Raw genomic sequence first — 27425 nt, forward strand, 5'->3', positions numbered from 1 at the left:
TTATGGGAAAAAATGTGATTTATTTCCAGTTTGGTACACATTATCCCTCCAATTCTCATTTTGGTAGCTCATTATCAAGGACGCACTGTCTCCATCTAAACAATCAATTATGGATAGAAACATAAAAATAAACTTTCTGATAGGACAGCTCATAACCATTTTTTTTCTCCTTTTTTTCTTGAAAAAGCTATGGATAATCTAAATAACAACATGACATAACAAAATGGTACAAAAGAGGTATACATCGGAGGGTATACAATGTCCTTTGTCACTTCTACAAGGATGAAACTTTTTGTCCATCTGAAAGAAACAAACTCTGACAGTCCCTCTCATCTCTTGAGCATAATAAGGCATATTTGTGAAGTTGATCACATCTTACCATACCGAGACATTTACTGACTGTTACTTCTGAGGGCTGAACGACAAAAAATTAAACCGATGATCACATTCTGATACTATTATCTTCTTTCTTATCTTATCATCCTCTTTGCTGGAATGGCAAAAGGAAAACCAAAATAAACTTAAGTATGAGTACATTCATTAAAAAGATACAAAACTGGAATCCCAAATCAACCAACAGGCTATCGTTGAGCATGTATGACAGTCTTAAAGTGCTTCAGGTTCCATCACTCACTGCAGTTTTAACATTGAAAGTACAGAGATACCGACTCAGTTGATTGTGTCTGAGTCCAGTCTGACTAGGTCCATTCCTCTGTTTCCACCTCAGTAAACGTCCATGCTTCTTAAATGTACAGACTTAGGTCAAACAGTCCTTTTTTTCTTTTACTTTTTTCGTTTTGTTTTGTTTACAGCAGTCCATTCACTAACATTCCCACGCCATAATGGCATTGTGTGGTGCCCTCACAGTCTGCACTGCGAACCTCTTACAGTAAATGGCTGTGAAATTGCGGGCGGCTGTTTTCAAAAGGGTCACTTTTCAGACGTGATGAGATGATGACTGGTCCACTCAAAGTTTCAACTACAGCCAGTCAGCTTTGCAAGTCAAAACGAACAAGGGGGAAAAAACACTACAAGGACTTCATTGTCATTGGCAACCGTCACATAAAGCAGGAGGAGAAGGAGCATAATAATATCTTAGAACATCTTTTAGATGACATGACTGACCAACAGAACAACATGGGTGACTGATCCCGGGTTAAGCTGAAGTGAAGAGGCGGGGCTGGGTCTGGTCTAGTGGTGGATGATGCTGCTGGTCAGACCCAAGTCTTCCCTATGAGAAAGGTGTTTTCTTCTTCTCCCCCTGCCCCAGCGCTCTGGGAGATAGGAGCTTGAAGGGACCATGGGAAGGACCCTAAGGAGTCAGCCCTGTCTTAGCAGCAGGTGCAACACCTTGTCATGTCTCTGCCTCATGCCCCGCCAGGGGGACCACGAATACTGTGATGTCATCGCCTGAACCCAGCTTCTCATTGGGTAGCCGCCAACCGCGTTCTTTCAGTACCCCTCGTGACCTCATCAGCAGGTCCTGGGCTGCCAGTGTGTACCTGTGTTCCACACAGACGAGGGAAACTCATCAATAAGCATAACAACAGTGATTCAACAATACTAATAGGTTTGCCGGTCATATTCTACACAGGATATTAATGTAAAAACAAGACAAACTTCAAAATATTTTTTTCCATTCTGAAATTATTTTGACAGACGTTGCAGTCGTGACTCTCAGTCGCAGTTGCAATGCAAACTTTTGCATTAGAATTCTCATTTTCACTGAAAAAACTGTCTAAAGTGATAATGACATGAGTTCTGCTGTACCAAATGTTTTCTTACATCTGGAGAATACAATTTGCAGTCCAGGGCATCTCTGTAACACCACAATACTTCATTCACAAAGCAACTGTCACCCATTTTATCTTTATGAAAAAAAAAACTGCAGAGCCTGCGAAATGGATATTGCACTGGTCCATATTGCAGATTCAATAATATTTTGATTAGATGTTCAACCCTAGTAGTGAGATATACCCTTTTATCCTCAAAGCCAAAGCAAGAACATGCACAGACTCATTTAAAGCATGCATTTAAAGACTTTTGCCCATAACCAAAAATACAGGATCATATCTAAGTGAAAAACAAGTATGTCAAAAAATGCACCCTGCAGCTGTTCATTATGATAACGATCAATCTGTGGCTCAAACTTGTTGCAGAAGTCTGTGGGTGGCATAAATATTTGTACAATGTCGCCATCTAGTGGGTATACTATGTTCAATTGAGTGCAGCACTGGGGTTATTTTCCAGTGGAGCTATAAAACTGTACAACTCCGTGAAATCAGGTGATTTTACCGACTGCTTTCTCACAGGAAGTAAGAATCATCATGGACGTAAGAAGTAAGGATTTTAGGAAAGCTGTCGTACCTCATGGGATCAGAGGGGTCACAGCAGGACAAGAAGGATGAAACGGCATCTGCCACTTCTCTGTCCGTTGTTACATCCCACAATCCATCTGTGCCCATGACCAGCACATCATCCGGGCCATGCTTGTTTTCAGCCACGTCGTAAACCTTCACCTGTAATGGGAGGTTACATTCTTAACCAGGGAAATTAATCATGATATGATAATCAATAATGCAATTTATTATGAAGACAATGTTTGCATGTTTACTCTGTTTAGTATGTGGCTGTTTGCTTGCATGCACAGGGCATATAGCTGAGACCATTATCCAGAGTGACGTACTATAAGTGTAACAATGTCTAGACCGCCATAATTACAAGCAACCAAAACCTCAAGCTACCCACAGCAGGGAGTACCAAGGTCAGGTTATAGCGTCCTGACAATGTCGCTGTGATCCAAGGCTGAGAGCTGCTATAAAATCAACTGACAAATAAGAGCTAATGGGAGAGGTAGAAGCAGTTGGTTACGTTCGAAATAAATGCATATTAGAGGGAGAAATGCAGGGACATGAGGCAAGAGAGAGCTTCTTTAAAAAATAAAGGTTAAAAGGAATGTGTGTAGGAAATGCAAAGGTGGAGGGAATATTTAGCTTTTCGCATCGAATCCTCGCCTGACTGAGCACATCATGCACATCATGTACCGAGTGCCTTCTTCCCAGCTTTGATCAGAGGCAGGGTGAGGCATCGCTTTGGGCAACGTATGAGGGCAATGCTTCCAGCGACAGGCAACAAAGGGAAGCACATCTTGAGATTTGTGAGATTTGTTCATATGTATCCCGGCAACAGGATGCTCCTGCGTGACTAAAGCTACGACACCGAGGCGGCTCCTTGGGCATCGGCGACAATCAGCGCTGCACTGAAAGAAGCTGTGTGTGTCAGCCTGTGTTGAGGCTTCAGACATGTCCCGCTCACCTCGGGGCAGCATGACAGGAAGGGCTTGATGTGAATGTTGGAGTTGTACACCTTCAGGTCGTGATCTCCCAGCCCACGAGTTACCCCAATAGTCGCCATGACACGTGCCTATGTTTACACACATGCACAGGCATACATTCACACACATACACACACAGAAAAAGTAGGTTATTGCTTTGGAGAGTGCTTAAATTCTAGGCAAATCCACTTAGCAGGGATTATGGAGTGAAGATCACCTTTGTCAGACAAAATGAGACATTTTCAGCAGGTTTCATTCAACAACTGTAGACTTGAGAATGCACAAATAAAATCACAAACAGAGCACAGAGGGGATCTCACACCTATACAAACAACATGATTAAAGTCCCCCTCCCGGCATTTATTAAGCCCTGAAACATAATCTTTGATCATCAGTATTACATGAATATACGTTTTCCAAAATGCACGTTACAATTCTAGCATTATTAACTATAATATTTTGGAAAATCTAGCACAATATGCTTCCTGTTTCTCACCTTTTTGCCCTCTCCATATATCAGGGGGAATTTCAGATCATCTTCAATGATTGTCTTGTAAGCCCTAAAACCAGAGCATCAACATATGTGAGGTTTAAATAATAGAATCAAATCACTGAGGGAAAAACATTAGGAATGTCTCCATATGCTTTCTTTTTCAAACGCTCCATACAGACAAAAGCACTCATCCGAAACTAATTAACTGTATTCAGAAAAGTGATTAAAAAGGAGCTCCAGATTTACCAGCCAGTCATGGTGTGGTCTCGGAAGAGCATCTTCTTGCCCAGCTCACTGTGCTGGATCCTGCGCGGGAACTCAATGTGAGTGAACTCATTCCCCAGGAGCTCGGGCCTCAGGAAGCCCTGCAGTGACACACAGGATGGAGCAGGCTGCATCAAACTACAGTGTATGAAGCATCACATCTAACTCTAAAATGAGACACCCCCGCTCAACAAAACAATGTCTCCAACAGATACGTTCACATTTTGTATCCAGAGCAGTTTACAGTGAAAACAGCTGTAGAATAAGCCTAAATTCCTGAATCTCCAACATCATCATCATCATCATCATCATCATCATCAAACCTTCATTTAAACAGGGAGGAGTCTTGACAGCAAGGCCTGAATACAAGAGGTAATCACACAAAGTGCAACATAATACAAAAGTATATAAAAACAATAAAAAGCAAAAAAAATAAATAAAATAAAATAACCAAAGCCATAGAACATACTAATAAATAACAACATATAATCATAAAATAAAAAAATAAACAATAAATCAAATAAAACAGCTCAGTAGAAACGCATGCACTCATACTGCTCCATATCAATTAAAAGACACTTAAACTGATTAAAAGGGATTAGTCTGTCCAGTATTGGAAACCTCTGCACATTGTTCCACTTATGTGGAGCCATATTCATAAAAGAATGCCAGTTCTGCTTTTAAGGACTTAGTCAGTTCATTAATATGTTTGCTGAAGCTCAGCATGTCATCAAGCCAACACCATTATAAGTGATCAGCAGTGAGGAGTGTAATGGTCAAAGCCACAGCCATCGATGTAACACATAATCTAGTGTACCTTAGAAGATCCCGTATGACACAGACTAGGTAAAGAAATAAGAACTGAGGAAAAATAGTAGGAGGTTGATACAAGTGGTTTTATCTTGTATAGCCACGCGTAACTTCAACTTGTGTAGTATCCACTGCGTAAAAATGTGTGGAAGGAAACCAAGGATACGGAAAGAAAAAAACATCAAAAGCACAAAGCAGCTCCCTGTTTTAGCTGCAGCACCAAGATCATCCACCCACTCTATGACTCAGAACTACACTAAAACTGAACCTACAACAGTCAACCAGCAACCAGCCATTTAAAGGGATGCAGGATTTCCTCCCTCCTCTCACCTACATGCCTACCTGCTCTAAACCCCTGCCACAGAGTCTGCTCTACCAGTAAAACCTCTCTCCACTAGCAGAGCTTGGATTTATGCTGCTCCTCTTTCCAGCTGGCTACACATTTCCCATTTGATGTACTCGAGGGAAAAGATCTTGATAATAAAATCCCTTTAAAAATACTGTCATGGGGTTAATTTGCATATCTGGTGATATCGTCATTTTAATAAAAGATAAATGATACCAGATACTGCAGCCGCTGCCTCTCTGACTCAGGTGTGAACTCATTTGACATGGGGATAATTTCTTGATTCCGTATGATTATGGCCCTGGTGAGAGAAAGAGACACAGATTCAAAACCATATTTCTTTTAATATGCACAAGCAGCTAATATGACTGAGATGCTCAACTAGAATGTAGGTGCTAAATGATGCTGCAGTGTGCAGAATGGACCCCAGGTGGTGCAAAAAGCTGCGGTGAGAGATCAGAACACAGGCATTCTCATCAAGATTCCCTACATCAATAGCTCTGCACAGAGTAGCAGAGCTGTAATGCACACCATTAAAAAGGAACAGTTCACCCAAAATACATTAAAAATATTTTCTCTCCCTCCTACCCCTAGTGTACTCTATCCATCCAGATAATTTCTGTGTGATATGGCGAGGTTTCCAGTCTGTCTCCGTTCACCCCAATACAATGGGCTATTGATTTGTGAAGCTCAAACTGTCAAACATTTAAACTGAAAAACTAGGGGTGAAGAGTTTCATTGGGAATTAGGGCTGGGTGATATGGGCCTATAGATAACATCACAATATTTTTAGGCTATATCACGAAGCATGAAATATTTTTCAGTATTTTGAAATCTTCTCTGAAGCATTTCATAAATGCTCAATTTAACCCTTTGATGCATGCAAGCACATCAGTATGATGATTCTAGTAGGGCTGTGTGATATGGACAAAATCAAATATCATGATCATTTTGACCAAATCCCTCAATATTGATATTGTGACAATATTGTGGGAATGACTATTGGTGCTTTCCCACATTTTTTTTACGCAGTGAGATTTTTGATGCCTATATAGTATCTATGTCGATCTATCTAAATATTAGAACACCAAGTCTGGTAAGTTCAGAAAATATATCACTTTACTGTAATGTAGTGTAAAAGACAACACTTATGCCATATCATGATATTACAATATACACAATCACAGATGATATCTAGTCTCATATCACAGCCCTTTTGGGAACTATTTCCTGTGGGGTGGAAAGATACAGTTTGCTGGTGTTTTTCAGCAAGGGAGATCACACCAGATGGGAAACCTCAGCAAATCACACAAAAACTATCTGGATGGATACACTGCACTACAGATAAGCTGGGAATAGCATTTGTTGTATTTTGAGTGCACTGTTCCTTTAATACTTTACATTTGCATTTGCCATTTATGTGATTATGACAGCAGCTATGGGCGCTGGCAGCACAGTGAAGCAACCAGGCATTTCTTGCCTTTATGAACCCTTTTGCGTAAGTAAATATTTGCAGTCTTCTTCCTGTTTGAATCCACTTCAGTATTATCCTGAGGCATGCAGTCTATGCTTACACTAGACATCCTGATCAACCCTGTTGGGCCAGTTCTCTCACCTGCTGTCTCCAGCATTGGCTACATAGAGTTTCCCCATCAAATGGATGGCAGCTAAGGCACAACACCCACCGGAGATGTTATAAGATGCTTTCTCCTTCTCAATCAGGTCATCCTGAAATAAAGAGAGAGAAAATGAAATCAAATGTCCACACACTCACAGGGGTTTCAGATCCTGCCTTTCATCACTCCAAAAAACTCATTCTTTCTCTATGCATGTTCAAATTCAAATAAAAAATGCAGCAAAGCAGTGCTACACATGGAGAGAAACAAGCAGGTTTTGAAGAACAGGTTAGTGAAGAGTGCATTCGAATCAGCAGTGTCATCATACTCATCTCTTCTGCAACAGTGTCTTTTAACAGCAGCTAATCTGCATGTAGGTTACCAGCCTGTTAAAACACATTCTGACAAACATACACTGTATGTAACAGTGATGGATTTTGTGTGGTTTCTTTCTCAGATCAACTCTCTCGGGAGTCATCGTGGATGCAAACACATAAAATGTTCCCAATGCAGAATAGAAAAATGTGAGTTTTTAAATTTCATCTTATGGATAAGGTTCATTAGGTGTCCAAGAATGCCGGTGCAAAATTACAAAGAAAAATATCCAGTTTGCGGAGGCTCTCAGTCATCCAGGTCATGGTTCTCCACATACAGCTGAGTCGGGGCAACTGGACTTGTTTGTAGATTCCTGAAGATGTTTCAGTTCTCATCCAAGAAGCTTCTTGAATTCTGGTTATGGTCGATACAGTCCTCAAAGGACCCTCCTTCCAGAACCATAAGGGTCATATCTTGGACAGGGAGGACAGATGATTGGAAAGAGGGGTAAAGGAAGTGATCTATGTTAAGACAGAGAAACCTTCTCTTAACAGAGGAGGTCTCAAAAGCGAGGTCTCAGACACCATCTACAACCCAAATTCCAAAAAAGTTGGGATGTTAAATGAAATGCTCATTAAAACAGAAAGCAGTAATTTGTCAATTTACTTTGACGTCTATTCAAAGAAAAACTCCATAAAGACAGTGTACTTACCATCTTCATTACTTTTAAAAAGATGTTATTCTGAAATACATGCCTGCAACATGTTTTAAAAAAGTTGGGATAGGGCTAATTTAAGACTAATAACGATGTGACAAATTGAAATTACAAGGTGCTGTCAAACAGGTGAGACAATTCTATCACCATATATAAGGAGTTTCCAACAAAGGCCTTGTCTTTCTGGAGCAAGGATGGGTCGAGGCTTGCCAGTTTGCCAACAGATGTGTCAGCGAATAATCCGGTGCTTTGTGAATGAAGATTTCCAAAAACAAATCGGTAGGATTTGGGGTATTTCACCCTCTACAATGCACAATATAATTAAACCATTTTTGAGGAAACCGGTCAAATCCCGGTGCATAAGGGGCAAGGGCAGAAAGCACTTCTGAATGCGCATGATCTCCGATCCTTCATACGTCACTGTCTTAAAAACCGTCATCTGTCTGTGGTGGATATTGTGAAATGGGCTCAGCACCGCTTTGGTAAACCATTGTCAGTTAACACCATCCAGCACTGCATTGACACATGCAAGTTAAGGCTTTCCAGTGCAAAGCAGAAGCCATACATCAGTACTGTCCAGAAGCCCCGTCTCATCTAAGATGGACAGCAGCACAGTGGAAGCGTGTTTCATGGTTCAACGAGTCAACATTTCAAATTGTTTTTGGGAAAAACAGCTGTTGAGTTCTCCGGGCCAAAGAGGAAATGGACCATCCAAGCTGTTATCAGTGTCAGGTCCAAAAGCCAGCATCTCTCATGGTATGGGGGTGTGTCAGTGCCCAGATGTGACTTACACATCTGTGAGGGCACCATTAATGCACAAAGATATGTACAAATTAAATTCAAATAAAGGGTGATGTTACACAGTGGTAAACACTCAACTGTCCCAACTTTTTTGAAGCTGTGTGTAAAGTAAAACATCAGTAAAACATCAAATAATGCATTGTTGTAGTGTTTTCAATATAGTAAAGGGTGAATAGAATTTACAAATGACTCCTTTTTGTTTTTAACAGCACTTTCAATAATGTCCCAAAGCATGGGGAATTGGGATTGTATCTCCAACCTACAACACTGTCCTGACCTCTCGTGACCCTAACAACCACAATTCACTCCTAGGGTCAGCTGACCCTACCGACCGTCGTTCACACCTGGTGTCAGCTAACCTTAATGAGCATTTCACTCCTGGTTTCAGGAGACCCTAACATCCATCATTGGAGTTAGATGTCCCTAACAGCTGTGGTTCACTCATGGAGCCTGGAGACCCTAACAACACTAACGACGGTCATGACAACTGGGAGGAGTGCTAATGAGCCAGTGGTTTCAAAGACCTAGAGAGCGTCCCCACACAGGTTAAAGAGCTGGGACTCCCCACCGCTCTGTCACAACTGAAGAAGCTTCTTGGATGAAAGGTGAAACATCTTAGAGAATGGACAAACAAGTCCAGTGGACATTGATTCAACTCTATGTGACCTGGAAATTAGAAAAGAAAGAAAGAAAGAAAGAAAGAAAGAAAGATAGAAAGAAAGAAAGAAAGAAAGAACAAAAGAACGAAAGAAAGCCTGAAAATTTCAGGTCATCCTCTCTCAGGTCATCCTCTTTCTCTTTTTTAATTAATTTTCAGGACTTGGGAGGGGGGGCGGTTGCTTAATTTCAAGTCATTTCCTTCCTTGTTTATTCTGTTTTTTACTTTTCACTTCCTTTCTTTTTTCATTGCTCATTTTTGCATCACTTTTTTGCACCAATTTCTTGCTATTTTTTTGTGTCATTTCATAAGGTGCTCATTGCCTTTTGGCCTTGTTTTTGAAAGAACTCAGATAAATGTGCTCAGTTTTCAAAGGGTTAAGGGACGAAAACTAGATGCTGCCCTGTTTGAGAGCATATTCCATGTACACAGTACCTCACACTGTACACTGTGAGCACTTACCTATTACTTAGAAGTTGATTAGAAATGTTTATTACTGTATATGAGCACACACAAAAAAGTACATGAAAGCTCATAATGTTAAACGGAGCCTTATCATGTTGGTCAGAGACTCTGCCTGAGGCTAGAGTCATGCTACAGTGTCACATAGAAGTGAATGGGGAGATGGTAATTGGTAAGTGAGTAAGAGTGGATAAATGTCAGAGAGTGTTTTTTTTACATGCAGCTTTTAAAGTTGTCAGCTTGCTTGCGTATGTTTGCTAAGGACAAAGTCTGTATGCCTGACCACATGGCAGTCAGGGGACGATGACTGAACTGTCGCCAAGTCAAAGACAGAAGAGCAGGAACAGGTGGGTGGCAGTCACGATATTCAGCTTGAGCAAAATTTAGTTGCTACAGTCCTCTATGATGTAAAAAAGTCTTCAAAACAACACGTTTTTTGTTTGATTTTCAAAGACTTATAAAACCAAACAAGTCCAATGTATCATTTTGGAAAAAAAAAAAAAAAAAGGGTCATCTGAGTGGAGGACCCTTTCAATAAAAAAAAAAAAAAAAAAAAAAAAACAGTCTGATGAAAAGAACCATGGATACTCAGCCATTACATTATATTCATCTTATCACTTCAATCAACCCTCTGCAATTTTGCATAATGCACCTTTAGGAATAGGATAGGAATGTCATTTTTTTCTATGAAAATGTTTGTAAAATAAGTCTGGGGTTTAGATTTATTAACTGATTTATTTATTTAACCTTTATTTATACAGGTCATCTTGTCGAGATGTGGGATGGTTAAAATGACTCTAGACAAGAGTTTTATATAAAAATGCAATTGTCTTATCAGCATAAATTACAAAGTGGCACTGCAACAGAGAAGAGCATCACCTCTAACTGGGATGACGCAAGTTTGCCATGATGTAATTCTGCTGTGGAGTATGGACACCTCTCCACCCAGAGGAAGATACAAACTGTCTCCCAAACAAATCTTCTGAACACAGTCATAGACCAGTCAAGATTATAAACATGAGCAGTTTTGTGCAGGTTATCACCTTTCATGATTTCAGGGTACTGAAACTCAAACTTTTCCGGCTCTTACCTCTTGCTGCCACGTGGAGCCGCGAGTGTACGGAGCTACATAATGCAGCTTGAGAAAACACAAAGCGCTGCTGTCTTATCTCAGTTGTAAAAACATAGAGCATCAGTGATTTCCTGCTCACCATCTGTTTGAAGGCGTTCTCTATGACGCCCATCACAAGGCTCTCCAAACTGACAACCTTCTCCATGTGAAAGCGCATTGAGGGGTCGCTGATAGCATCGGCGTCCTCCGGCTCCTGTGCAGCTCCCTTCTTTGTCTCCACCTGGTACGGGCTGCCGTTCTTAGCCAGGCAGATGGGGGGAGCAGTGGAGGGGTTCTCCAACAGGTGGGCGATCTCTCCCAAGCGGTCTCTGATGAGGCGATGAAGAAGCTTGGAAGCCATGATGGCGGCTCCAGAACCTGCATGGCCATCAAACACCCCCCAGAAATGCAGAGGGATCCCTGTGCCATCCTAAAAAAAGTGGTACAGACATAAAGAAAACAAATAAAAATAATAAATCCATTAGGCTAGAGTGTACTCCAAAATCTCATGAGAGATTACAGTTTGGGGTCAGGAGGTGCAGATTTATGAGGGCTTACAAGCTCAGGGATTGACTAGGTGGTGACATTCTGATACTTTTTAATGCTAAGCTCCATGTATCTTCCACTCAAGGGTCTCCGCTGTTGCAATAAAGCTAGATTACTATAGTATGGGAAAGCTGGGAAGATATGAATTTTATTGTAAGCTTTAGGTTTCATAATGTGGTGGTGCATGAAGTGCAAAATAATATAGAACAGTAAAACTGCCAACATGAAGAGAAGAAAAAACTCCAACCGAAAAATAGAAAAATGTTTTTGAATTAATCCGTTAAATCTAATGTGCTGTGACTTCTGCCCTGCTAAAAGGATTGAGACTTGTGACAGGAGGATAACAGGTGACTCCTCATCAGAAGGTGTTAATTCTATGTAACCATGATGCAGCGGATTAAAAAAAAAAAAAAAAAAAAAAAAAAAAAAAAAACACACCTTGCCAGCTATATGTTTGCAGGCCTGTTTACAAGCCATGCAAGCCTGACAGACTAAATAGCAGATGAAGCGGCCCAAGACATGTGCTTAGCCCTCTGATGCCGGACAAGAACGGGGAAGGAGGGGGCGCAAGATGATGTCATTCATTTCAACAGCATGGAGGAGAGTGTTTGCACGTGTGTGTGCGGGTCATTCACCGGGTGGGAGGGTAGATTGGGCGGGTGGCTCCAAAACAGACTTAATGACTCCTCACATTGCAAATACATTTAAGAAGATTAAAGTCTGAGAGAGCGCACAGTGGTTTTTGGCCTTAAGCTTCTGGCCAGTAAGCTTCTCTGTGGGTGCAGTGAGAAGTGTTGTGAAACACAAAAATAAAAACGAGGCACTTGAGCTGCCTAATGTCCTGCCATAAGTACCATGATATATTAAACACGAGCAGTTATGGTGCTGAGGTTAAGCTAATTCATATAGCTAATGGATGCATTAATTGGCAAATATTTCTGTTTAAAAAAAAACCCAAAGACCTTGTCTTCACGTGATGCATGGGTGGTTAAAAAAATATATGTAATTTTTCATAAAAATGTGCATAGAGATCCTGAGGCTACTTTGAAACGTAAGAGTGGAGCTATCCAATCAGAACATGAGCGTTTTTATTCCTCCCGCCCAACTCCTCCACTGGGCCTGCCAAACGGTCCTAACAGTCGCTGTTGGCTCATTAGTGTAGCTCGCCAATTTTGTGCTGGTCCTGCTTGCTAAGCATTTCAGTGTAATATGGGTGTTATGAGAGGTGAGCCAGTCGAATTAATATAACGTTGTCTCACTCCCTAACATAATCATGTGTATACCGAGAGGAGGAAAACAGAGGCTGGGCAGTTTGTTGGCCGGGCTGAACAGACCCTGAACTGTCCCTGGCGTGGTCCTCAACATCGGCCAGCCCAAGTGGAGTATGGATGGAAGTGTATTTTTTTTGTGTGTGTATGAGCTGGTCGGTCCATAAACAAAACAAAACAGTGGTGGTCGGCAACAAAACAGTTAGACGGGTCTCCAACAATGTAGCAGTCAGGTCCAGAATCAAAAGTCCCTGTGCACAATCAACGGGTCACACATCACAAAACGACAGTTCACTGCAGATTCCTCACATGCACCGCTCAACCTTAACATGTGCACCTGCTTTAACTGGAAAGCCCCACCCAATACCACCAGCCCACAAAGTAGGAGACAGGAAGTAGGGAATAGGATAGGAACTGTGTGTCCACAACTCATCCTAACAATGGGGCTCAACTCTAAAACTACAAGCCTCCAAAGTCTAGGTCAGTTTTTAAGTGAGCTCTACAGCTAACATACTGCTGTAGTGTTAGTAAGACCAGCAGCTGCTTCAGTTGTTGAAGGAGGGATATGTTCACTTTGTTGGACAGCTGCTTGGTCTTACTAGGGTCCAGACAATATCGTTACCCTAAAGCCCAACAAGCCCTGGTAAATAATTTTATTACAGTTATTGACTTTCATGAACTCTCTAATCTCAGTTATGGTCTCTCAAGAACAATACTAAAGGAGATAACCTGAGTTAACTGAGTTTACCACCCCTTTAATACAAACTCTGTGTCCTAAAGGCTTATTACAGGGTTATAATAGTTTCAAGGGAATAATTTGTTCATCATTAATATGTACATTTATGCAGCAAGGTGCTCCAACATCTCCTCAGATCACCTGCTGCACAGACGTAACCTGTAGTGTAGCTCTTAAGTCTCTGTGGGGGTTAAGAGAGCGTGCAAAGTCTTGAGGAAATCATCATTTTTTTGTAAGGCTAAAAAAAACAAAAAACAAACAAAACAAAAAAAACACTAATCCTCAGGGAGGTCTGGCGCTTTCAGGTTTACACGGCGGACAGGTCGAGACAAAACACTAAATACAGCTTAAGGACAGATTGGACGAGAGCAATTTGGGTAAAAGTCGTCTTTGTAGGTCGTAGCTGCGGCCTGGCCTTGACTAGACTTGGAGGTCTCTCGAGCAAAACCAGCTCTGCTGCAGAGCTAAGGGGTGAATATACTGGATAACGGTTACATACTTGATCAACAAATGTTTTGTACAGGATAATTCTAATGATTTGCATTGTGAAGAACACTGACAGATACATTTGAGTCCTTCCTGTGATAGTATGCATGAGAAATGATAAGGCCCACAAGGATTGGAGGGATATGTGAATTATAAATTACAAAGGGAATCCATCAATCCGGGGTCTCAGACAACTATAATATATGAGGCAACTGCACTTAACATTCGGCTTAATTATTGGCAGACCAAGGCCAAAAGTTGAGGCATCCATGACAAATTCCCCTCAGTGACATTCCACTATGACAGCTTCACAACTGACCGTACATTGACTTCAGGTGCAAAAACATTATGAGGGGTGATTCATGACAGCTGCCAGCCCTTCACTGGACATTTCAGTCTTTACTGCCCGAGTCCTGATTCATGTCTGCGTGCTCGAGGCGACCCCGCCCTTCGCTCACCCCGCTGTCCTCCAGCAGAGTGGAGTTGCGGTGTTTTCCGCTTGGCCTCTTCACAAACATCTTCTCGCACGAGGCCTGGTCCTCGTTCAGCATGCTCTTCCCCGCATTGATCACCCTGGTGGAGAGAGAGGAGAGGACCAAGGGTGAGGTGAGGGCAACATGATATATATAATGATGCCAGCTCCAGATCCTCTACATGAAAACATATGAGCAGGCCAGGAGGAAGAGATGTGGTGAGTGAAAACACACACACACACACACACACACACACACACACACACACACACACACACACTCAAGTTGGTTTCCATCACTTCAGGGGACATTACATTGACTTACATTCATTTCCTGGAAATTTATCCTAACCTTAACCCTAACCACTACCTGCCAAACCCTAACCCTAACCCTAACCTTAACCTAACCCTAAAGTTATCTTAGCTTTAAATCAAGTCTTCACCCTAAAATTAATGATTTTCACTTATGGGGACTTGCTTTTTGTCCCCATAAGGGAGGCGAGTCCCCACAACGTGACTGTGTAAACAGATTTATGTCCCCACAACATTAGCAATACCAGGTACACACACACACACACACACAAAGTGGGGCAAGATGCAGTCATGTCCCAGAGGGAACTTGCAGGAGGGATTAAGTGTTTTCATTATGAGCTGATGCCTGTGGAGGATAATGGCTTTACAGTAATGCATGGCTTCATACTCCAGCAGCATCCTCTGTTCTACTCTGTGCTGCAGCAGTGTTCACCAGGGCAGAACAGTGATCTAAAGAGCAGTGAGGCTGCTGGAAACTCTCGAGCAGCACTTTCTCTCCTGTGTAAAATATCTCCATAAGTATTACTCAGATTAAATTAGACTGAATTTATTGGTGTGTTTTTTTTTTTTTTTTTACTGCATAAAATTCAGTATGTATGACATATTCATCAGGGCAAATTAAATTACAACAGTAAAAGGTCTTTATATTTGGCTAGAGAACATAGCATGTCTACCACAAGTTGAAATCTAAAGTTTAGTTTTGCAAGTGTATGCCCAAACAAATTCTCCACTAATTTCCTATGATTTAAGCTTCCCCATCAGCCTAACTTGGAAGGACAGTCTTACAGCAGGCTGGATCTCATGCTGGCATATTGCATAACATTTTCAGTTTCAATTATAGATAAATGCCGCATTAGCTGGAGAATATAGCATAATATCTGCTGAGCAATTCCAGTAATTCATGTATTGTGATTAAAATTCCCTGGAAACTTCTGCAGAGAGGGGATTAGTAATTTATTACTTACTGCTGGGATGATCAAGGGGAGGGAGAAGAGATAAAAACAGAAAAAGACAAAGGGAGGGGATGGGGTGCATTGTCCCGAGTCTCTTCAAACTAGGCCAGGGTAAAAAAAAATCTAATCAAAACAGGACCTTTGACCTTTCACTTCCCAGATAGTTCAAGTGATTACAATCATTAGGGGAAATGGTCAGCATGTGGCCACTAATATCAGAGGGCATCAAAAAATGAGGCACAAAATGCAACTACTGCCCAAATCTGGATTATAAAAAGCCCTTTCACTTTCTAATCAGTTGAAAGCAGTGGACTGGCACCACAGTGTCTTTCACCCAACTCCCTGCATTACAACTAATGACAGGGAAGAATTAAAAGTTGATTGCCATATGAACTTTCTGCCAAGGCCGGGATGTTTTCAGAGATCTGGAGGCTGTGGACTGGGCAGAAAAAAAAAAAAAAACGTTTCATCCATAATGGAATATGATCACAGCAAATCTGCGGCGTTCTGCCAGCACTCTCTTTGGTCCAGTCATGCGTATTGCTCGGTTTTCTATAGTTTCTCGCTGACTTAGCCAACTCATGGAACTTTCAGTTGAGGTCATGCAGCATTTGGAAAGGCTAGCCACAGGCAGAAAGACTGCACTGAAGCATGGTAGGCTTGTGCAGAAGCTGACATCAAAAATATAGTATTCAGTGTATCCTCTGTTATTAGATGCACATGTTGCTGTATCAGTGTGTATCCTGAGTTAGCTGCTTGAGCTGCAAAAAATGTCCAGGAACAATATGTAACATCGCATTGGATGGATGACCCTTTAGCATCCATCCACATTTTTTAGTAGGGGGACACAGGGAGAAAAAAGGTAAGAAATAGAAGCCAAATAGAGGTGGTAAACATCATCTGGAAGCTGGAAACCTGAAGATTAATTTGAGATGCAGCTCAGCTCTGTGTGTCAAGTTACATATGGTGCTTTTCCACTAGTACCTACTCGGCTCAACTCTACAAGGTTTGCAAGCTTTTCCATTACGTGGTGGTACCTGGTACCAGGTACTATTTTAGTCCCTACTCGGCCGGGGTTCCAAGCGAGCTGAGTCGAGCCAAAATGTGAACAGCGACCGCGCTCATTGATCATCGCTGACGTTGACAAAGTTGGAAAATGGCAAGCAAACCAGTACAGTGGTCAAATGAAGAGGTGGAGACTTTTCTGTGCTTGGCGGTGTGGCCACCTTGCTATGACGACTCCACTGACGGCGAGGTGGTACTCAATTGTAATGGAAAACCACTGAATCCGAGGCGAGCAGAGTAGAGCCGAGTAGGTAATAGTGGAAAAGCGCCAACAGTCATCAATCTGTAAGAACCATTGTTTTTTTTAAGGCATCTATTCAAATTTTGAAAGTTTACAGTCTATATGGAGTCAGAACATTATGGTCCAAGGATATGATAGCCATTCCCATGCCTATTTATGTCTCAGAAGTTGTTGCAGCAATTCTTTGGTTGATACCATTTGTTACACAGATTTGGTGCATATTTAGACCATTTTTGACCTCTCGAGAATTGATAGAAATGGTCAAAAGGCCATCCCAAATACCACATTCGGACACCAAGACCTTGAGAAACACTATAGAAAAATGTAACGCTGTGATTGGGTATCAAAAACTTTTGACATTTGGAAATGTTCTCTGCTTTGGTCCAACTTATTTTTACACTTGTCCTTAGAAATCAGCAAAGTAAAACTGCACTGAAAACAACACTGCAATAATCTCCAACTTAACAAGACATTTAGTCATACATGTTCGGTCTTAAAATCTTGTTCTTCAAACAAGGTAAAAACAAAAAAAATCTGCCAGTGGGATGAGGTAATCCCACTTGTTTCCAATGCTAATCGACTAGTTTCCAGAATTTTCTTGAACCAAGTGGCATTTTCTTGGTATTTAGCAGACTCATCTGCCTTACTCTGCCTTATTTATACTTACCCAGAAAAATTCCTGAAACATGAGAAGCTGCACTGGAAACCTGGATTGGGAAACTGGGAAAGTGGGATTATCTCCAAAATTAAACAAATACAGACTACAGACAACATGATTCTAAGAGGTGGCACAAAGCTGAAAGATTGTTTTGAATGAAGTACAGCACATTTGTTTTGGTTTCACTTTCAGTGCTACTTTCACCTCCTGGTGTCCAAAGTGGCAGAACTATTGTCAGCCACAAAATAGTTCCATTCATTTTGGAGCAGTCCAGTCCGGTGAAGCTGTCACAATAGGGAAGGGGTTAAGGAACCAGACTTGGTGGATGTATTACACTCTCATAGACCAAGAAATACCACCATATGGAAAAATCCAAACTATTACTTTAAAACGGAGAATTTTCGCAGTGAATTGAAACGAGCTCAACCCAACCCACTGCCCTATTTTTCATTTGGTTAAAAAAAAAAAAAAAGAAGCTGTAGGCCTATGTGATTTTTTACAGAGTGACAGTGTGAACTCTTCACTATCACTCAGCAGTCCTGAGAGAATGACTATATATTCTCTGTTCTGAGTGTAGTCACATGTCTTCAATGAGCTATAATTGAACATAATGTCTGAAGTGTGGGAGGATGTGATTCTAAAGCAGCAGCTCAAGCCTTCCAATAATGTGACTTTGCTGTGTCAGATATCTATGTTTCAGTCATATGTTTCAACAACTTGTGACTGAAAACCATCGGTCACGTCTGGTAAAACAATGCTCATGTTTCATTCCTCCAATGTTTCACAAGGAGACTTCAAAAGAGGAAGCTGACAATTCAAGTGAATTCTCTCATAGAGGCTGCTGGGCCTTTTAAGGCTATAAATATAATAAAATTGTTTCTCTATAAAAGAATGGCATACTCTGACATCCTCACTCAGAAACAATGACAAAAATAATAGAGGAAAAAAATTAACTTGAGCAAACGCGCCTAAGTGGACGATCTGTTCACAAAAAAGAGAGATTTCAGAGCCGGAGAGAGGCATCTTGAGAGGACTGTCTCAGTGTTTCAAACATGTGAAAATGGTCATACCAGGTTGCTGCTGCATGATGTCAGATGTTGGACAACAGAAGGACAAATGCTATAGACCATTGCATATGGAAAATGAGAGAAGTTATTTTGTCACATTCAAAATTCCTTTACAAGGAGGAAGTTTGACTGCAATATGTGTTTGCAACGCAGACAGTGCAATGCTATGATGCAAACTGACTGGCAAGACCTGACAAAAAACATCAACTAAAAAAAAAAAATACACATAAGTTCTCTGCCTTTACTGTTACTAAATCATGTTGCAACATGTAAAATACACTCAGTGGCCACTTTATTAGGTCCAAACTGAACATTATAAACTTTGTTAAAAGGTAGAATTATGGCAGAGCTGCTGACCCGAACTGCATTAGATTGCACAGGTGGAGCTGATAAAGTGGACACTGTGTATATTTCAGTATGAACTGGCTATATGTATTCTGCTAACATGAAATGCAAAAATACACGGTGAAGGATCAAACTGAAATTCATCACATTGAGGTGTATGTTGATACACCCTGAATATTAAACATATTGGGATACAGCCCATTTTGCACAATCCATATCTCAATTATCTCAAAGTGTAAAAATCCTATTAGCATAGATTTAGCAAGGAAATCAATAAGAGATAAGGGCTTTTACCTAGATTAACCTCATCAATATTTCATGAAAGAGTAATTGTTCCTATTATTTTGTACATTCAGTCTTAAGCATGATCAAATTCATTCTAATTTTCAAACAATTCGATTCAGCTCTCAGTATGTGAGAGATTAGTATTTGCTTTTTATCACTAATTTAGACAGAACTGTATCACAACTCAAAATAACCATTTCCATGTTATGATTCTACTAAAAGCAAATAATCACTCATTTTGCATCCATGCCCTTGTTTTAAGCACTCCCTGTCTGCACTTGCAACTCTTCATGTCTCCTTATGAAATGTGTTCATTCATGTAATATTTGTTTGACATTTGTTCTGTGTCAATATATCTAAGACAAGAGGCAGGCCACCTTAGTGAAATGTTTCTGGGTGAATGCCCATTTGCTTTTGCTTCTGTGCCTTTGTTCCTCAACATTTCATGCACCATCCTAGTGCCATGGACTGAAAGACTGCCTTTGGTATTTGACAAAAGCACTTAGACTGGCTTACTGTAAGTGCACTCACATGTGGATGCTGACACAATGCTGTACAGCATCGATTAAAGCTGTCATCTTAAGCATCCCAACCATGGTGCAAAAACTGCAGAGATTTCAGGTTAAAAATTCCCTGTGGAATCAAACCTCATGTGTATGTTTATTTGCTGAGACTATTGTAGTTCGGTGACTGCAGTGTAATCCAGCACATCCTACTGCCATGTGTATGTGTGTAAATGCCTTGCCCACTTACACTGTGCACGTGAGAATACATGCACATGACCACATAAAAACCAAAGTCTGAAGAGGAAATGGTTAAACGGTCGAGGCAAAATGGCTCAACCTCTGTATTACAAGGCCAACCCAACAGCGACAATGAATCTTCATAATCACCAGAGTGAACGACTGCAGGCAACTACTAAGTGATATCAAAGTGTTGATGTTGTATGGTGGCTGGAGTAAAGCCAGCAGAGAGGCCTCCAACTGGACAGCATCCACCTACAGTGCTTAAGCCATCATTGTTCCACCTCATTATTGCACAAAGGAAGCAATCAGCTCTTAAAAAATAACAGGGGCATTACTGGATGCCCAAGTGTATGTGGAGCACAAGTAAGACTACAATTTTGGCCACACAGAAGTTAGAACCATACTACACAGCAAAATCATCAATGTTAAAAAAAAAACGTCAATAGTTTAACAGCTGTGGATAGTTTTGGACACCTGTCCCAGAGTCATATCAGCTCTTTGGACAAACAGCTCTCCAATCAACACCTCTCAAGTCCAAACAAATGCTTCTAAAAATCTGCACTTATCAACACATAACTGGATTACATTGATTACAAACACAATTTGGCATCAAGACTTTTTGAGCAAATTTTCTGAGCTAACCAAGCCTGGCATCACCAAACCAATTCACAAATGTAAATTAGTCTGGAACCTCTCAGTTCATTTTTCCAAGGGGCATTACCATAGACAGTCAATGGGCGTTATCAGCAGTCGCAGACCAAAATGCCTCTGGAAACCTCTCGGATAAACCTCAGCCTCAGTGACATAAGTTGTCATATCAAACTCGCCCCATATTAGATAAATGGTTGTGATTGGCCCAACCCGGGCCAGGTCGGCTGGAAATCTGTCTGAACAGGAGAGGGCCCAGACCAATCTGCAAGAGCAAATAAATTGAGCTTGCAGACTGGTCTGGTTCCCAGATTAGAACGAATCCATGCTACACAGGAAAACCCTGAGTGTTGGTTGATGCTCGCTGCAGTGTCCAGTGAACAGTAGACTCACGCAATTAGAGCCTGAACAATGCTTAACGGTGGTCAAAATAGAGTTCTGTAGCTGCGCCGTGCCCCTCCAAATTTGTGTTGCATAATGGAGCATGAATTAGGCTTTACAGTTATGTGGAACTGGTACGTGTTGACTGGAGCCTTGCAGGTATAGGGATGGTAAGCAAATGTCTACCAAAGAAAGCCAATCGCACAATGAGGTGGAACAATGATGGCTCAAGTCGCAGAAGAAAAAAGACCAGGAGTCTGCTCACACAGTGGACTCAGAGTACATCTCATGCCGTGGTGGACTCGGCACCTGTGTTTGGAGATACAGGATATCAAAAAAGGATTTGAGAATAAATTTGATATTCTCCAGGAGTCTATCCAGACAATGAGTAAAGACACCAAAGCTGCACTCAACAGAATATCTAATGCTGAGAAACACATAAGTATCCTTGAAGACCAAGCCAACACTGATGGAGCGACGGTAAAACAACTGTTCAAGGATGTGAAACTTTTATGTGAACGGCTTATTGATCTTGAGAGCAGAGGAAGAAGGAATAACATCAGACTCACCAGGCTGAAGGGAAGGAGCTGAGGCAGGGGATCTGAACTGCTTCCTAAACAAAATCCTCCAATATATTCTGGACTTAAAAGATGGCAACAAGGTCCCCAAAATCGACCGGGCAATTGGCCCCCAAGGACCCTCACGACCCATCAATGTGTGCTTGTTTCAGGGGGGCAACAGACGGAGCATCTTACTTTATCCTAGAAAGCAGCAGGCATTGCTTCATCCAACGGGATGTGGCAGTGGAAGTCCAAAAACGACAAAGATATAATTTCACAAGAATTTCACCGATAAAGACCACTTTGTGATTTGGATTACTTCATCCTGCAAAGTTTGTTATCACTGTCAAGGGAAAGACATTCAAATACGAATTGCTAGGGGTGACCTTGTGAATTTGAAAGATAAACGTCCAGATGTTTTTTGATTTGGCTGATTTTGGCTGATCAACCCCTTTTATGGCCCATGTTTTGAGTCTGGAGTAAAAACTGTATAACTTGCGGCATCCCACAGAATTACTCCACCATTAAAGGGGTAATGGAGAGGAGTAATTTGAGAATATGATGACAAGAAAGTGTGTTTTTGTTGTTTTTACGCCAATTCAGCTGAGGACTAAAGTGGGCCATGCAGCCTAAGCAAACTGTGGAAGAACGTGTTGCAGTTTAATGCTTAGCAGGATAAGGTTGATATGTGTATTTTCATGTTTTTGTCTACATTGCTATTGAAATGAAAAACATTCCCTAACGGAACTTAAAAATATTGGAGATGCAATATATGCAAGCTCCTAAAAATAAACTACTTCAGTAAGCTGTACTCACAGTGAGGGCTTACTTGCAAGCAATGCTACATGAAGAGACTTCCTTTTCTCTTTATCAACTGTAGGAAACACTTTGAGCATGGTGACAAAGCAGGAAAGATGCTTGCTCTTCAGCTTTGACAAGTGGAGGGCAAACAGTCAATTCCAGCTTTAAGAGACTCTAACGGTACCATTAGAAATGATCAAAATTAACCATGCAGTCAAAGAGCTCTATTCCAGTTTATATCGAGCTTAGTGCACCATACAAGATCATAGCTTGGCTCATTTCTTGAATAAGATCTCACTTCCTGTATTAAATGTAACTCAGATGAGTTTGAGACTCTCATTACACCTAAAGAAATAGAATCTGCTATAAAATCTCTTTCATCTGGTGAGACTCCTAGACGGTTTCACTATTGAATTCTATAAATGCTTTCTGGATGTGTTATCTCCAGTATTGCTTAACGTGTACAATGGCATTATAATGACAATGACATCTTCCAAAACCCAGGAAAGACCACCAGTTAATGCTCAATTTTCAACCTTTCAGTCTCCTAAACAGATATTATGAAGTGTCTGCAAAAGACCTTGCTCTCCATCTGGAGAAAGTTATTCCATCTCGAGTGAATCTGGAGCAGGTGGCTGGGTGTCAGTCAGCTAATAACATGAGGAGGCTGTTTCAGGTACTGTTTAGTGCCAATGTCCAGCAACTGCAATCAGTGCCCAACCAATATGGGATTTCTGAGACAATGATGCTGATTTCAGAGGGCAAGAATCCACAAATACCTGCTTCTTAAACAAACAACTTTATCAATGAATACTCAACATTATTAAACACTGTCAACCAAATAATGAATGAAGAAACAAAAAAATGAACAAATAAATAGCTAAATAAATGATATCTATCTATCTGTCTATCTATCTATCTATCTATCTATCTATATGTGTGTAAATTTTAATCAAGAAAAAGACCATTTCTAAATTACCCAAAGTAGCTTTTTCTGCATTATTTCCTGTTAAAAAAAAAAACTTTGGCACATATTGGTCAACATATAATCCAATATCAATATGATACTGCGGTAGGCCAATATCACCTGATATATCAGTCAGGCACTAACTGCAATATCACTTTATGCCAAGAAAGCTTTTGACAAGACAAAATGGCCATATTTATTTAACATCGTATCAAAATTTGGATGTGATCCCATCTATATGAAATGGTTTAGAGCACTCTACCATGAACCACTCTCCTTCAGTCAAAAGCAATAACACACTTTCTGACCCTTTCCATCTATATCATGGGACATGGCAGGGAAGCCGAAAATCCCCTTTGATACTAATTTTAGCCCTTCAGTCCTTAGGCTGTGCCATGCATGAAAATCCAGAAATAATAGGGATCTCAAAAGGCGGACATTAGTTCAAAATGAATTCATACACTGATGATATTCTATTGACAGTAATAAAGATTATCAATTCATCTAGCTTATTTTCAGCAGATAAAATAAACTGGAATAAAAAAAAGAGCTCATCCTGATAAATTATTTTACTTTTTTTTTTTTTTTTTTTTTTAATTTAGACTACAATGCCAAATTCCCCACTATATGGCTGCAATCAGTGCAAACTCCTGAGTCTGAGTTTGTCCCCATTATATGGGTTTATGGAGCTACAACTTCAAAACCAACCTGGGAGTGGCTGGAGGATCAGATAATCACAGGCCATTACAAATCTGTTTGTTGCGTTACTGTGGTATTGTCCCAAAGCTACTGCAAGGTTGAACTGATACAATTCTCTGTTAGTGTGGTTGAAATTATTCACAGGAGGTTAGACTGCAAAAACTCAAAATCTTACCAAGATTATTTGTCTTATTTCAAGTCAAAAAATGGCTTATTCCTAGTCAAAATATCTCATTAAACTTAAAATAAGATGTGATCACCTCAGAAGTAACGTGTTTTTAGACAATTGTCTCTTGTTTCAAGTGAAAATTTGCTTGAAACAAGTGAAAATTTGCTTGTTTCATTGGCAAAATTTGTTTCTTGTTTCTAGCTAATTTTCACTTATTTCAAGTGAATTTTCACTTTTTCCACTGGCAAATTTTGCCAATGAAACAAGCAAATTTTGCCTTGAAAATTGCCTAAAAACAATTTACTTCTGAGGTGATCATGTCTTATTTTAAGTGTAATGAGATATTTTGACTAGAAATAAGACATTTTTGATTTGAAATAAGACAAATAATCTTGGTAAGATTTTGCGTTTTTGCAGTGTAGGTACCATGGGTTCTTCATGTCCACTATGAAGAATCCACTCTTTTCAGCAAGCAGTAACCCACTGGTCAACATACGCATTTATCAGACATAACGTACATCAGATAGGTCAAATTGTGAAGGACAATACCATAATTCCATTTTCAGATATGAAAACACAATTCAATCTAAATGAATCCTCTTTTCTCTCTTATTTGCAGTGAAAAGCTATCATATACTGAACAGTATTGGAACAGAATTTGGAAGAATTCAGTAGCACTGTCCAAAAAAATCTACAATAAAATTTAAATGGAAAAAAAAGAATTAACTCTGTTTAGTGTGGAGGGAAAGAAGAACAAGCATAGTGCTGATGTCTACATCCTCAGGGTTAAACAACGCTGACATCTCATTTTTAGGTGTCGCTAGATTAGGGTGTGGTGTAAACAGCACAGTCCATGCTGCCACTATAATTTAGTGGCTCACTTCTAAATGATAACGCTACAGAATGCAGACAGCAGTGTAAAGGACATAGCTTAGTCCCCAACAGTGAATCAACACTGCTTTGTCTTGGAGCATCCTCACTCCACCTCTCTCCTTCATTCCTCTGAGAGAGGGTCCATCTCCCTCATCACAAACCTCTCCCCTGTCCCTTTGAGCCGCTGGGTATGACTCAGCTTCTTTTTCGCTTTAGCTCAGGGTCCAGGAGGACAGACAGGGTGGGCTGCACACAGTGGTATAGCCCACATAGGACCAGAGTTACTCAGCCTTTCCTAATCCCCCTGTGAGCGGCAGGGAACATCTGAAAGTCCTTTTGGCATGAATCAGCCAAGCAGCACTTTCTGGCCAATAAAGTGAATGACATTACTTTGATAGGTGCTGCAAGGTGCGTACGTGCGAGAGAACTGCAGGTGCACATTACAGTATGCAGTAAATCCAAGGGCATGCTGGGTGAAGTTGTGGAGTTTGAAGGCACACTATTGGAGTTAATCATCACTACATCACGCACCCTTTTTATGAAAGGCAGCAGCATATTCCTACAACAAAACTGCAGCGAGCAGCCGAGACCAACTAGAGCATGAGACACACCAACACGGATCCTGACAGACTTGCATGGGCACTTTGTCGTGTATGTGTGTGTGTGTGTGTGTGTACTTGTAAATGCTACATAGTGAGCACCATTTTTAAGTAACACAGTGGTGTCATTTTTGGGAAGTGAGGACATTTTGGCCAGTTCTCACAACTCGGCAACTAACAAAGACAAATTCTGGTTAGGGGTTAGGGTTGGGTTTGGACATGCACTGGTTATGGTGAAGATTAGGGAAGACTGGAAAAGGCTGTAAATGAAGGAAATCAGGAATCAGTGTAATGTCCTCACAAAGACAGCAGTACAAGAATATGTGTGTCTGTGTGTGTTTTGATCTTTTGAGGACAATTGAGGTTGTGAGGACAATTTGGGTGGTCTTCACAACAGAAAAAAGCTAATTCTTGCCTATTGGTCAAGTTTAGGGTTGAGGTTAAAAATAGGGTTAGGTTAAGGCTGGGGTTAGGGTTAGGCATTAGTTGGTTACAGTTAAGGTTAGGAAAGGCTGTAGAGAATGAATGTAAGTAAATAAAAAAACAATGTGAGAGACAGACAGATATCAGGGAAGTTATACATGACTATGTTTTGAATTTTGAAAATATCCTGAATATATTAATTCCTGCTAAAATGGCCTGGCTATTATTAAAGCCACAGTGAAGGAACTGGATGAACAACACAATTCATTCATGGCTGTCTGCAGTTCCTGCTTTCACTTTTGGGTGGCTTGGCCGTGTCTGATAAAGCTCAACTGTTTCCTCATACAGTGATCCTGCAAATGTTTTGAGGAGGAGCCTGTAGTCCACCGCCTTGATCACATATGTCTCAGCGATGCCATTATTTCATTCGATTTAACAGTGAGCTCGAGCAAACGGCCCCCTTCATCACTCCCAGTAAAAGAGGGGAGGAATACAGGAGTGAAAACTGTACAATGGCAAAAAGGCCACAGTGGCCATCATTTGGCTGCTGCAGCACACAGGAGTGCTGAAGCTGCAGCCAGCAGCACACACACACACACACTCCACCACACACAGGCCTGACACTCCGCTCTTACACATGACAGAGAAAAACGCACATCATTTGGTGCTCTTCTCTGGCGACTGATCAATGAATATGGCTTTGTGGTGCTCACTCACTCTGCGTAGCCCGTCCGCCAGGGAAGCCTGCTGTCTCTCTTTAACGTGAGCACCGGCCGTGACGCGTGCTCGGTGGAGTACTGCAGGAGCTCCGGGGTGAGGTCCAAAAAATCCGGCCGGCCGTACGGGAACCGCGGCGGTAGACTGTCCGGTCCGCAGTTCTGCCCGGTACCTGAGTGATGGTGGTGGTGGCCGTGTGGCATCATCCCTCCCACCAGAGTGGACATCGCGTTTTTAACTTTGCTGATCATCATCGGCTATGAGACATACAGCAGACAGCCCGCTGGAGCAAAATCCGGACGGAAAATTCAATTCAAACGCGAAGCGATATTATCACGCAGGGCGAATAGAAAATAGAAGCAGCGACGAGTCTCATTTCAGGAAGCGATGTTTTTTTTTTTTTTTTTTGCTCGCCTGGCCCCATGTGACGCTTTGGACAGACACTGTTTTCCTCTTTCAAACCAAATAACCCTCCTCTGCCCG

The 27425-nt window shown here is 41.1% G+C and overlaps 1 protein-coding gene across 1 annotated transcript; it reads right to left on the minus strand.

Annotated features, from left to right (window-relative positions):
• ppm1j (protein phosphatase, Mg2+/Mn2+ dependent, 1J) lies at nucleotides 1-27425 on the minus strand. Its single transcript, XM_030052537.1, has 10 exons — nucleotides 26943-27425; nucleotides 14420-14534; nucleotides 11026-11355; nucleotides 6863-6975; nucleotides 5464-5548; nucleotides 4074-4192; nucleotides 3831-3894; nucleotides 3316-3423; nucleotides 2368-2519; nucleotides 1-1502 (listed from the first exon to the last, which is right to left on the minus strand). Exons 1-10 carry the CDS (start codon nucleotides 27194-27196, stop codon nucleotides 1355-1357), a joined length of 1488 nt encoding a protein of 495 aa, XP_029908397.1. The 5' UTR covers nucleotides 27197-27425; the 3' UTR covers nucleotides 1-1354.

This window comes from Myripristis murdjan, chromosome 5, assembly GCF_902150065.1.
Source record: "Myripristis murdjan chromosome 5, fMyrMur1.1, whole genome shotgun sequence".
In the NCBI taxonomy this organism is placed as follows: domain Eukaryota; kingdom Metazoa; phylum Chordata; class Actinopteri; order Holocentriformes; family Holocentridae; genus Myripristis; species Myripristis murdjan.